Genomic DNA, 13,557 nt, shown 5'->3' with positions numbered 1-13,557 from the left:
TCTGTTATGGTTTATGGGCCACAAAGAGATAGACACAACTAAACAAGAAGCTGTGGGATACTCCGTAAAATAGGTGTTGTTATTATCACAATTTTATAGTTAAGTAAATTGAAAGAAAGAGTTAAGTGACTTGCATCCAAGGTTACATAGCTAGTAAGTGTTACTGAGATTGGATTTAAATTCAGGTCTGCTTGACTCCAGGCCCAGCACTCTATCCATGTGAAACCAGCTGCTTCTGATGTGGTGAAAAGAATCACTGAAGATAAAATTTATAGGTTACACATATAGCAGAAATAACTGATAAAATAGAAAAACCTGAATCCATGATAGCAAGTTTCTCCAAAGATGTGAATGAGAAAACTCTGAGACACAAATATACAGAAGCAAAGGACAATCTGGAAAAAAGTGTAGGAAAATGTGATAATTTAAAAGAACACATGAACTCTCCATTTGCAAAATTCACTAATCTTAAGGCAGGGTGTAGATAGAACTAAAAGACCACATATCATCCAAAAGAACACAAAAAGTAAAAAAAATACCCTATAAATTATAATGCAAGAAACATGTCTAGTACTTCTGAATTTAGCAAAGTACCAATTGAAATAAACTATAGGCTACATCCAGAAAAACCAAAGTTGAAACCAAAATCCTGTACTGCAATACAGAGCAATTAAATTTTATTTTGCCTAACATACAATAATAAACAAATTCTTCAAATGACCAAAAGAAAAAGCTTTAAAAATAAAAGAAAGAAAATTCAAATAAAACAAAATTATTCTAAACACACTAGAAACCTGAGAATGGAATGGGATAATGTATTCCAATGAACAAGGAGCTCAAGATGAACCCAGGATGAAATACCTTGAACACCTAGATTTAATACTTTCCTTCCAAAACTTCGGGCAACAAAAACATGGGATGGGCAAATAAATACTAAATAAAAAACAAGTAAACAAAATATCTTCTCTATATACTAAGAAAAATAAGAAAAAGATTCAGAAAATGAAAGAAACCTATGGGATTAAAACCACAACATACACACAAAAATTGAGGAGATATTAAGAATGTTTTCCATTATGGGGTATAGGCAGCAACCCAGCTGAAATCTCTGAGCATTTCCTTCTAAACAACTACTCAAAAGGCAGAGCGAACAAAAGATCATAGTAAAGCTTTTTCCCCTCACCTGAGACAACTTTGGAGGTTGACTGGAGAGGTGTACAGCACTAGGCTAGAGAATGGCCAGGAGGAGTTTTAGGAGCTCTCAGCTCAGAGACAGACAGAGACAGAGACAGCTGGGGATGTGATGGTGAACCTATGACATCATGCATAGCCATTTTTGATGACACATGACCACATGCAGCCACATACAGAGAAGTATGGGGCCGCATGCCAAGAAGGACGCTTTTTTCTTGAAGTGACACACCACCCAAGTTGTACTCGGTTTTTTGGTGAATTTTGACACAGCAAGCTCAAAAGGTGCCCATCACTGGGCTAGGACAATGAATCAGAAAAGAGATTACAGGGAGCCCTCTGCTGACACTGGATGCAGTTGATGCTGATTGGCAATTCTACTGATCATAACAGTTTTGGGCACCAGTTCCAGTGTATAGAGGAGTGCTAGTACTTTTGGAGGCAGTGGACCAAGCAAGAGATCTTCCCAGGAAAACACCCTAGTGCAGAGTAGGAGAGAAGTGACCATACCTCTCCTTAGATCACAATACAACGGAATCACCAAAAATGTTTAGACTCTTAGAACTCTGTCTGAAAACAGTAGCACAAAAAAGCCTGAAGCTTGAGATAGCACCACTCTTATCACCAGGCTTATCCTGAGCCCAACTCTAATATAAAGTTCAAAATTAATAAACAGGCTACAAACTATAAGCAGAACCCAACTTTAACATAAAGTTCAAAGGTAATAAACAGACTATAAAATAATAGAACCTGACCATAAAAGAGCCTCTACTGAGCAGGGAAGACCAAGTATAAATTTGGAAGAAGACAATAATGTGAAAACACCTACAAAGGCTCTTTCCCCCTAATGCTATTTGGATCCAAGCCAAACAAGAATTCCCAGGAGAGTTAAAGAGAAAAGAATAAAAGAAGAAAAATTAGGAAAAGAAACTAAAGTGATGTAAGTAAATTTTGAAGAGACAATTAACAACATGGTAAAAGAGTTACATGACAATGCTTTAAAAACCAGAATTGACCTATTGGTAATAGAGGCACAAAATTTCACTGAGAAAAAGAACTTCTAAAAAAGCAGAATTGCTCAAATGGAAAAAAAAGGCACAAAAGCTCACTGAAGAAAATAATTCCATAAACATGAGATTGGGCATGTGGAAGCTAGTTATTCCATGAGACATCAAAAAACAATCAAACAAGTCTAAAAAATTGAAGGAAAAAAAAGAAAATGAGAAATATCATAATGGAAAAATAATTGACCTAGACAACATATCAGGATGAGATCATTTAAGAATGATTGAACTACCTAATAGCCATGTTCAAAGAAAGACCCTATTCTTCATATTTCAAGAAATTATCAAGGGAAACTGCCATAATATTAGATCTACAGAGCAAAACAGAAATGGAAAGAATACATCGTTCACCTCCTGAAAGAGATTCCAACATGAAAACTCCCCAAAATATTCAAAGCTCCTATGTCAAAGAAAAAATACTACAAACAGCCAGAAGGAAATAATTCAATTATTGTGGAGATATAGTTAGGATCACACTAGCAACTTCCATGTTAAAGAAGTGAAGGGCTTGGAATTTGTCAAGGAGCTAGGATTAAAACCAAGGATCACATATCCAGAAAAAATGAATACAATCCCTTAGGGGGGGAAATGGCTTTTTAATAAAATAGAAGACTTTCAAGCATTTCTGATGAAAAGACCTGAGCTGAATAGAAAATTTGGTATTCAAAAAGAAGCCTCAAGGGAAGCATAAAAATATAAATGTTTTCATTTTATTTTACATAACAAATATATAATAGAAAATATATAATTTTATACAATTTATATAATAAATATAAATAAAAATAAAAAGTATTTTAAATAAGCATCAAGTTAAGCTATTTATATTCCCATATGGGAAGATTATAATTGTAACCTAAGAACTTTATAATTATTAGGGAAGTAAGAAGGAGTCCATATAGATATAGGGCATGGAAGAGGAATGATCTCCAAAAAAATTAAGGGAAGAGAAAGAGGGATGTGTTGGGTGAAGCAGGGAGAGGTAGAATTTGAAAAATTTTCTCACATAAGAGGTACACAAAGAGGAGTTTTTATCATGTAGGAGAAAATAAGAGGTGGTAGTAGCAGGCAATACTTGAACCTCATTCTCATCAGAATTAATTCAAAAAAGGAATACACACACTCAGTTGTATCCTTCAATGTGACTAACTGAATAGGAAAATAGGAAGAGGGAATAAGAAAAAGAGGAGTTCTGATTAAGGGAAACACCAATTAAATGCAAATTAAAACTTTTGAGAATGGACAGGATAAAGAGAGGGAGAAAGGATGAAACAGATAATAATGAGATGGAAGAAAACAGAATGATCATAATTGCAAGTGAAATGCATAAAACAAACAGATAACAGAATGAATTAGAAACTAGATTCCAACAACATGCTGTTTAGAAGAGACATACTTGAAATAGAAAGACACATGAAACTAAAATAAAGGGATGGAGAGAGTCTAATATGCTTTAGCTAAAGTAAAAATGGTAGGGGTAGCAATCATGATCTTAAAAAAGCAAAGGTAAAAACTGACCTAATTAAAGGAGATAATCTGGGAAACTACATTTTGCTGAAAATAATATCAAATTTTTTCATAAGTTTCTTTGATAAAGATATAACTTCTCAAAAATAGAATAGAACTGAGTCAAATTTATAAAAATAAGAGCCATTCCCCAGTTGATAAATGGGCAAAAGATATGAACAGGCAGCTTTCAAAAGACATCAAATCTATCTATAGTCATATGAAAAAATACTCCAAACAAATACAGATTTAGAGAAATGCAAATTAAAACAATTCTGAGGTAACATCTCACATGTATCAGAAATGACAAATACTGGCAGGCATGAGGGAAAAATAAGTATATTAATGAACTCTTAGTGGAGTTGTGAATTAGTCCAATCATTAAGGAGAACACTTTGAAACTATGCCCAAAAGACTATAAAACTGTGCATACCCTATAACCGGAAAATAGCACTATTAGGTCTATACCCCAAAGGGTTAAAAGGAAAAGGATTTATATGAACAAAAATATTTACAGCAGCTCTTTTGGGGTGGCAAAGAACTGGAAATTATGGGCATGCTAATCAAGTTGGGAATGGATGAACAGGTTGTGGCATATGACATGGAATACTATTGTGCTATAAGAAATGACGATGGGAGGGTGTTTCAGAAAACATATGACAAGACCTATATAAACTGATGCAAAGTAAAAGAACTGGGATATCATTGTGCACAATAATAGCAATATTGTAATGATAACCAACCGTGAAAGACTTGGCTACTCTGACCAATACAATGATTCAAGTCAATTCTAAGATTCAACAAAATAATTACTATTGAGATAGAGAGAGAGAGAGAGAGAGAGAGAGAGAGAGAGAGAGAGAGAGAGAGAGAGAGAGAGAGAGAGAGAGAGAGAGAGAGAGAGAGAGAGAGAGAGAGAACTGAGAAACTCTGAGGGAAAAGTGAAGTATATTTTTTCTTTGTTTTTCTTGCTTTTAAAAAAATATGGCTAATATGGAAATTTGTTTTACATGATTTCACACATATTACTGATATATTGCTTGTCTTCTCACAGGGTGTGGAAGGGGCTGGGAGGAAGGGAGAGCATTTGGAACTCAAATTAAAGATAAGTAATAAGTTAAAAATGTTAATAAGCATAAAAGAAAGAATATTATATTTGAAGTCAGAGGACCTGAGTACTAATCCTTGTTCTTCTACTTCATATGTGAGCTTGACCAAGTAACTTAACCTTTTAAGCATTTAACTTCAGGAGCCTGTTTTCTCATTTATAAAATTAGGCAGTTGGATTAGTATGCCTCAAAGAGCTATTTAAGCTATTAGTTGATGATAAACATTCTATTTCTCCTCAACTGCCTCAACGATATGAATAGCAAACAGAAACTGAGGATACCCTGTGCATAAAGAAGACATGGAAAGCACATAAGGAAAGATATAAAAATCCTATATTCACATATTGGCTAAGAGTTTCAAACTTTTCCATTCTTTTTTTTTTTAGAACTTTAATGACATAGCAAAACTGAGCAATGTAATTTTCAATTATTTTTCTATCCCCTATATCTACCTTAAAAGTGATCTTGAAGAACAAGAAGAAGGGGATTCCAATGATATACAATTATTTGGTTGTTAGTCTCTGAATAAAATTGAATTTATTTGTAGATAAATATATATGAAAAGCATTGTCTTGCAGCAGGACATCTATTTCAAACACTCTCTCACCTAACCAGTAGGGGGAGGTACATACAAACTGAAGTATGAAAACTTGGGTTAGCAGAATGCTTTTTTCTTTCACTTTTTGGAAATTTGTACTGTTTAGATTTTTTTTTTCCATGCTTTTTAATCACAACTTATGGGGCAAAACCAACAATCAAAGTAAGTCCAGTGGCAAAAAAAATTTTTTTTAACTTAACTATTTAATTTCTAAAAACTTTTCAGAAACTATTAAGTTAAGCTAATGATTCACTTTTAGGTTTCTTGTCACCTAATTCTGCTAGTATATTTTATTAGTTGTATTTATGAAAAAACATCCCTAATGAATAGTATTAACCAATTCTGATGTTTTTTCTTAAATGTAATTTCAAGATATTTGGACTGATATAAAAAGTATTTCCCTGGCAAAAACTGAACTTTAATGAATTCTCAATGCATAAAAATTCATCAATTTAGTTACTGCAAACACATTAAAAATTAGTTATATGAAATTTTAAATGTACTATTTACTCTCAAAATAAGCTAAAATTAACCTGCTGTATAAATAGCAAACACAATGAAAATTTATTATTCTAAAGTTCCCTAATTTACCCTACAAAATTATGGCTCATAAGAATCCTTAAAAATAGATTACAATAAATAATTTATATTATTTTAATTTAAATAATAATGTAAATATTTTAATATTTAAAATATCAATTAAATTTTCTCTGGGAATGAAAATATGGACCAGTACAAAAAAAGAAACATTAAAAAATAATATCATTTTGTAGTGGTTATCTTCTAGTAAAGTCCCTCCATTTTACAATTGAGTAAACTGAGGTCCAAAGAAATACCCAGAAACACAGCCAACTCCTTTCTTCCTCAAGAGGCTCCCATAGGTTCCAGAGATATAAGTGGCAGGTCCTGCTCAGGCTTACTACTAAGCAAGTTTCTCTGGGACATGTACATTCTCTTGCCTCCTTGTTAGGCTCCCAGAGGTCATGGGAAACCACATCATCAGGATATGTTCCTAATTCTATGCTTGGTTCCTGGGCTTCCTAATTCCCTGAAATATATCACCTCCAGCCTTCCTGAGAAAATCCGAGAGGCCTGAGTACAATACTTTGAGAAACTCCAGCAAACACCCACTTCTTACCACATAGCTGGACTTCTGGAGGCACAGACACAATTCAACAAAGATTATATGAGTACTTCCTATGTTGCCGGCAGTGAGAAAAATACTTGAGGGAAAGGCAAAACCTCTGAGCCCTATTCATCCTTGCTGCCATGTCCTCAATGAGAATGGATCTCACTCTCTGCCAGGAGTCCCTGAATCTTCTAATCATCTGAATTCATCACAGGAACAACTCTAAACCACTGATATTTTATGTGGAATCATTCCCTAATGGCTAACATACTCTGACACTCTACCTAGCCCAGTAATTTCTCAGTATCAGAAGAACCTTTTTCCTAATGCTAAAGGTCTGATCCCTCATTCCTATCCCCTTCAACTCTTTCGAGGTCAATGTCCAACTACAGACCCGCCCATACCATCCTACTGTGCTCTCTAGAAATCCTAATCCATCTATAATTAACAACTAATTTTCTTTTTATTTTTACTCCTTCCTAGTACTTCTGGATGACAATGCTTCATTGGACATCTTTTCCAGTGCTACCTTCTTTCATCACTCACTGTATTAGTCCCACTGAGGGAGTGGGAATTCCCCTTGCTTTTATTTACCATTTCCCTCTCTTAGCTCTTCTTTTACCTCTCTGATTTGCTAGATCATGGACCATATCACACCTATTACTTTTAATGTTCACCAAGACTAATGCTTAAGGCTCTTTTTGTTTTCCTATACTCTACAGGTGAACTTGTTAGCAATCATAATCTCCAGGTAGATTTACTTCTATATCTACATGGCCAGACCTAGTCTTTTTCCCTAGTTCTACATTTGTGTTATCAATTGCTGACTGGACATATAAAACTAAAAGATTCACACAATTTCAAATTCAAGCTGTCCAAAATGGAGTACCTTCTAATTTCCCCCCAAACAATTCCTCTTTATAACTTTACTAATGCTATTCAGGGCACCATTATCCTTCCAATTACCCAAGTTCTCAACTTTGATACCATTTTTTACACTTAGATTTCATTTGCCCTACATATCTTATGAGTAGCAAATAATGTTTATACTATATATGTAATATCTCATTTACATCTTCTCTTGCCTCACACAGTCATTAATTTAAGACCCTAACTTAGGGCCTCATCACCCCACCTACACTACTAAAACAAATTATTTGGTTTCCCTGCCTCAAATGTCTCACTAATCCACCCTCCATATTGGCTGGCAAAGTAACTTTTCCAAAAGCAGTTTTTAACCACATTACCCTCTTATTCAATAAATTTAAATAGCTCCCATTACTTCTATAAACTCCTCTATTTGATATTTTAAAATATTCATGACCTGCCCCTCCCAGACCATTTCTACCCTCTTACATAATACATCTGTATATGCACTCTACATTTAATCATGCTGGCCTATTTCCTCAAGTACTTGAGATTCTGATCAGTGCAATGACCAACTATGACTACAAAGGATTAATAATGAAACATGTTATCTATCAGTTTACAGAGATACAGAATAAAATATATATTTACTAGTCAGGGAATTTGTTTTATTTCAGTATGCATATTTCTTACAAGGGCAACTTGGTTCTCTTCTTTTCTTTGCTCCAATGGGAGGATGGATTGAGGGAGGATACGATAAAGAGGATCTTTGAGGCATCTTCAGAAAAAAATCAACTAACAAAATCACAAAAAAACTAGGATAGTTTGAAAGCTAGAAGTTAAATTTTATTATATAATTACATGATTGAAAAAGAAAACCAAGTTGCATAAAATAGAACCATGGTTTCGTATATAATTCTCCTTTCCTATTTGTGTAGAAATGCATATTTTATTTATTAAATTCATAATAAAAATAAAAATTTAAAAACCCAGTTTCCATAGTAGATTCTTCAATAACCTGAAACCAGGTTGTGGCTGGCACCTTTCCTTCTAAAGCTTTCCAAGTTTAACATGGTCAACCACTGGAAGAAACAGTTGGTGCCTTTCTGCTGACATGGGGAGGACATAGGCTCTATGGGAAATACTGTGATAATCTCTCACTAAGAAGAATAACCTGTTGAGAAGTCCAGATATTTGGAAATAAACACAATCCTTCCAATGCACAAGTAAAGAAGGCAACTGGTTTTCTTAATCTTATACTTTGAGAAGGAAAAGTCAGAAATATTTTTGAAAAGAGTACTGCCCTAATGTTAACACTTCTTTGGCATGGATGTGACTTATATAAAGAGATTATAAAGGACAAGCTAGAAACTGCTAGAATTAATGGAAAACTACTTTGGATGTGTATTTTATATATATACTTTTAACTGCTTCCCATCCCCAATAGTTTGAGACTCTTACTTCTTGCTTCCATTATCACTGCAGTTCTCCTAATTCACCTCCCTACTTCTAGTCTTTCAATTCTCAATCTTCCACACAAACTGCCAAATAACTCTCGAAGTCCTTCATAATCCAGCCCCTTCCTACCTTTCCAGTATTCTTACACTACACTCTCCTGCACATATACTTGACACTGGCCTCCTCTAGGCAGTCCCACAAACAAGAAAGTGAAACCTTTTGACTATGGGCATTTTCTCTGGTTTTTCCCCCATGCATGGAATGTTCTTCCTCCTCTGTTCTCTAACTACTAAAACCACCCCGCCTTCACCCCTCAGCTTTTAAGTCCCCTTCACCTCCTATAGGAAATCTTCCCAATCCCTTCTTAATTCCAGTGTCTTCCTTTTGATAGTAATTTCATATTTATCCTGTATATGGTTTACTTTGTGTATTTTTGTTTGAATGTTGTCTCTCCCAATGAATTTTAGGTACCTTCAGAGCAGGGACTCTCTTTTGTCTTTATATCCTAAGCACTTGGTGCAGTGGCTGGCAGACAGCAGATGCTTTTGTGTTCTGACTGTTTTAAATATATACTAGTAGTTCCATATTGCTAGGGTTCTCTTCTCATTTTTCTTCTTCAGGCACTCTGCCTTCAAGGCAAACTGGACCTTCAACTATGCCCCCCACTCAGAATGTTATTTTTCACATCTGTGCTTTTCCAAAATAGGCAGCTCCCTTTATGCCTCATAGTTCACTTGCCACCTCCTCTATAAACCCTTGCTTATTCCTCTCAGCTGTCAGTATTCTCTTCCACTTTAAATTTTTTTCTACGCTACTTATTCAGGATCTCTTTTAAAAATTTTTTTCTCACATTACTTAATTTTTTTAGATTATTTTCCCATTGTTACATGATTTTATGTTCTCTCCCTCCTTTCTTCCCTCTTCTTCCTGGAGCTGACAAGCAATTCCATTGGTTTATACATGTCTTATTACTCAAAGTCTTTTTCTATAATATTCATATTTGTAATAGAGTAATCTTTTAAAAACCATAACCCCAAATCATATATCCATATAACTGAGTGATAAATCATGTGTTTCTTCTGCATTTCTACTCCCACAGTTCTTTCTCTAGATGTGAATAACACTCTTTTTCAGTCCCTCTGGTTTCTTCTTGATCATTGCACTGCTGTTAGTAGCAGAGTTTATTACATTTGAATGGTCCACAATGTTTCATTTTCTGTGTACAAAGTTCTCTCTGGTTCTGTTTATTTCATTCAACATTAGTTCATGGAGGTCTTTCAAGTTCATACAGAAATCAAGCAGTTTGTCATTTCTTATAACACAATAGTATTCCATCACCATCATATACCACAATTTGTTCAATCGTTCCCCAATCAAGGGACACATCCTCATTTTCCAATTTTTTACCATTCACAAAAAGTGCAGCCATGAATATTTGTGTAAAAATATTTTTCATTTTATCTATTTGAGGTACAAATCCAGAAATGGTATGGCTGAATCAAAGGGTAAGCATTCTTTTAAACTCTTTGGGCATAATTTAAAATTGCCTTCCAGAATGGTTGTATCAATCCACAACTCCACTAGCAGTGCATTAGTGTCCCAACTTTGCCACATAACATTATTCCATGTTTTCATATTTTCTCAGAGACAAACATATAAATTCTTTAGACTGGCATTTGGAGTCCTATACAATCTACCTGAAAAATATCTTCCCAGCCACAGAAGTGAGGGTAAGGAAGGGAGAGCACTAATAAGTGAGGAGACAAAAATGGCACCACAGAATAAGATGCATTAGAGCTAAACCAAAAAAGGATCTTTTTAAGCGGTAAGATTAGGAGGAAGAACAACCCAAGCACTGTTGAAAGGCCTTGGAGTAGGAGATAGGATGCAGTGTATGAGAAAAACAAGTAGGCCAGTTTGGCTAAAAGTATAAGACAGAGTAATATGAAATAAATTTGGAGAGAAAGACTGTAGCCAGCTTATGAATGGCTTTAAATGTCAAAAAGAGGAATCTGTATTTGATTCTAGACAAAACTATGAGTCAATGAAGCTTCCTGAATAGGGCAATGGCAATGCCAGGCCAGGCCAGGCCTGTGTATTAGGACTATCAATTAGTCAATTAAGTGGGAAATGGACTGAAGAGGAAAGAAATAGAAAAAGGGAGACTAAGTAGTTGCAGTAATTGAGGACAAAGTGTTGAAGACTAACTAGGATGGTGGCTGAGTTAGTAGAAAGGAAGAACCAGATATAAGGAATTAAGGTAATTAGGAAATACTGGGTTATGAGAGGAGGAGAGTGAAGAGTTGAGGATAACTTCAAGGCTATGAATCTGGGAGTCCAGATAGTGGTGCCCTCAAGAGAAACAGGTCAATTAGGAGGAAAAGAGAAATTGGGAATTGTGGGAAAGGTTAAGGAAATCAGCTTTAGACATGTTCAGTTTAAGAGGACCAAGTCAAGATATCTAGCAGGTACGGGATGGTGTGGGACTATACTCAGGAGAGATGAGGATGGATGAAGATATCCGTTTGCATACCACTATCCTCTGTCTTTAAAACTACCTTGCATTTACTTTGTAATTATTCTATATATACTTCTTATGTACATATGTAAACACATACATATCTCCCTCCATAGAATGATATTTCCTTGAGAGCAGCAACTTGCTTTTTTGGTCATTACATCTCTAGAACCTAGCATGGAAGCTGACAAGTTTATTGGGAGTGTGGAGGGTGAAGAGCAAATGACTCATGATGGAGCCTTGTAATACATTCTTTATCAGAACACAGAAGCAAATGAAATGAAAAGGAATGGAGGAAGATCAAGACAGAGAAGGGACACAAAAATCTACAAAAGACAAAATATTTACAGTAAGGGAGTTGTTAGCAATGTCAAAGTTGGAGAACCAAAGGACAAGCACTAAGAAAAAGGCATTGATTCTAGCAATTAAAAGATGAGTTATCCTGAAGAAATTTTTAGGATGTCATGGTTTAGCCTTTCATTAAGTATAACAAATATAAACTTTTAAACAAATTATTAATATTTTATTTTTCTATCCTTATTTTTTAATCACACCAATTTCACATTAGAGAACCTCTCTCAATTCTGTTATATGTAAAGAGTAAAGTTCTTAGTTTTACCCCATCATTCAAAATATTAAAAAAAATTAATGAAGTTAAAATTCATATACACTTACAATTCAAAAACCATATAAAGCATTCCATCTGAGCTATATGTCTCCAACAGTTCCACAATATGTGGATGCTTCAGCATATGACAGATACTGGCTTCCCGTTTCAGATCTATAAAATAAACACACAAAGAGTTTCATTAGTTTTAAATGGACTGAAGCCAAAAGTGATTCATGAATAAAATGGATGTGTTCTATGGTATCATGAAGATTTCTCTAACTAAATAATCCCCCTAGAAAACTTTCTATTTCACCCAGCCTTAATATTTTCCCCTTTGAAATGTTTAAAACTATACTTTTTATGCATCCTATCACCTTGAATTTACAGATTTTATAGTTAGCATATACTCAATTCCGGAATATTCACAGTATATAAAAGTGAATAGGGATTGAATGTGCAAATAAAATCTACAGTTTACTTTTGAAAACCCCATAGCTATTTAGTTAAGTGTCAATTCTAGAATCTATACATCTTGCTGGATAAATATTTTTAAATTAATTGCTTTACTTGCTTTTCTTGGCCCTTCCCAGCTAATGCCAACATTCTAACAAATGACACAAACAAAACTGTCAAAACAGAAAAGAAATAAGCATAGCACCTAATCAAAATCAGATAAAACAAGAGTTGGCAGTAATATCATTTTTCAAAGATTTTCAAAGTACTTCCCTTATTTATATACTATTGGTACATTCTCATGCTCCTGATACTTAGTGACAGTTGATTTGGTACTATTAGAATCTTCCAGGGTAAAAAAAATACAACTTTAAAAAATGTCAAAGATCTGAAGAAGAATGACAACACAAAGGTATAAAAAGACTCTCCTTTCTTCCTGAAAAAAATTTCCTTGGAATAATCTTTGATCCTGTGCAGAGTGGAATTTTGGGGGAACTTGTTCCCCCAGAAATCACTCTAATGAGCAGACAGAAATCTTAGGTAGATGCTTGCAGAGAAAATGTAGCCAAGAATGGGGGGGAGCACTGCTCTGAGGGTTGACCCAAGCAAGTATCCAAAGATATTCACACTTCGTGGAGTGGAACTTTGGGGGAGAAAGTTCATACCCCTAAAAATCATTCTAATGAACAATGAACAAACAGATAAGATGCTGTCAGTGGCTTTATTTGGAGAAAACAGTGGACAGTGGGGAAGGGGGGGTGAAGAGAAGGAAAAGTTATTCTGCCCACAGAAGCAGCTTGCTCAGGGCAAAAATGTCCTCTCTTCCTCTAGGTACAATCACAGACTTTTATAATAATTCTGATGCAAGATTCTCCTCCTTCCCTCTGTCCAATACTGTTGGGAGTGGGGGGGACAACGACGAGGAGGGTTGTGTTGGGTTGTACTGTTTCAAGTCTTAAGTGTGTGGTTTTCAACATTACATATCCCTAAATCCCCCCCCCCCCCGAAAAATCTGTGACTGTCATGGAATTTTCAGCTTTTTAGGACAGTAAAGATA

General features: G+C 34.9%; 1 protein-coding gene across 18 annotated transcripts in view; it reads right to left on the bottom strand.

Moving 5' to 3' along the window:
* The window catches only part of CASK (calcium/calmodulin dependent serine protein kinase), a 465,908-nt gene that overhangs the window by 259,325 nt on the left and 193,026 nt on the right, over window positions 1-13,557 (bottom strand). For all 18 annotated transcript variants that reach the window (XM_007493327.3, XM_056826146.1, XM_056826147.1 and 15 more), the window contains exon 3: window positions 12,113-12,218. In XM_007493327.3, the coding sequence (XP_007493389.2) occupies window positions 12,113-12,218 (106 nt within the window). The remainder of the gene's footprint in view (window positions 1-12,112; window positions 12,219-13,557) is intronic.

The sequence above is a fragment of the Monodelphis domestica genome, chromosome 4, assembly GCF_027887165.1.
Source record: "Monodelphis domestica isolate mMonDom1 chromosome 4, mMonDom1.pri, whole genome shotgun sequence".
NCBI classification, from domain to species: Eukaryota; Metazoa; Chordata; class Mammalia; order Didelphimorphia; family Didelphidae; genus Monodelphis; species Monodelphis domestica.
Note: the sequence above shows the minus strand (reverse complement) of the source record. Positions and strands in the feature narration are given on the sequence as shown.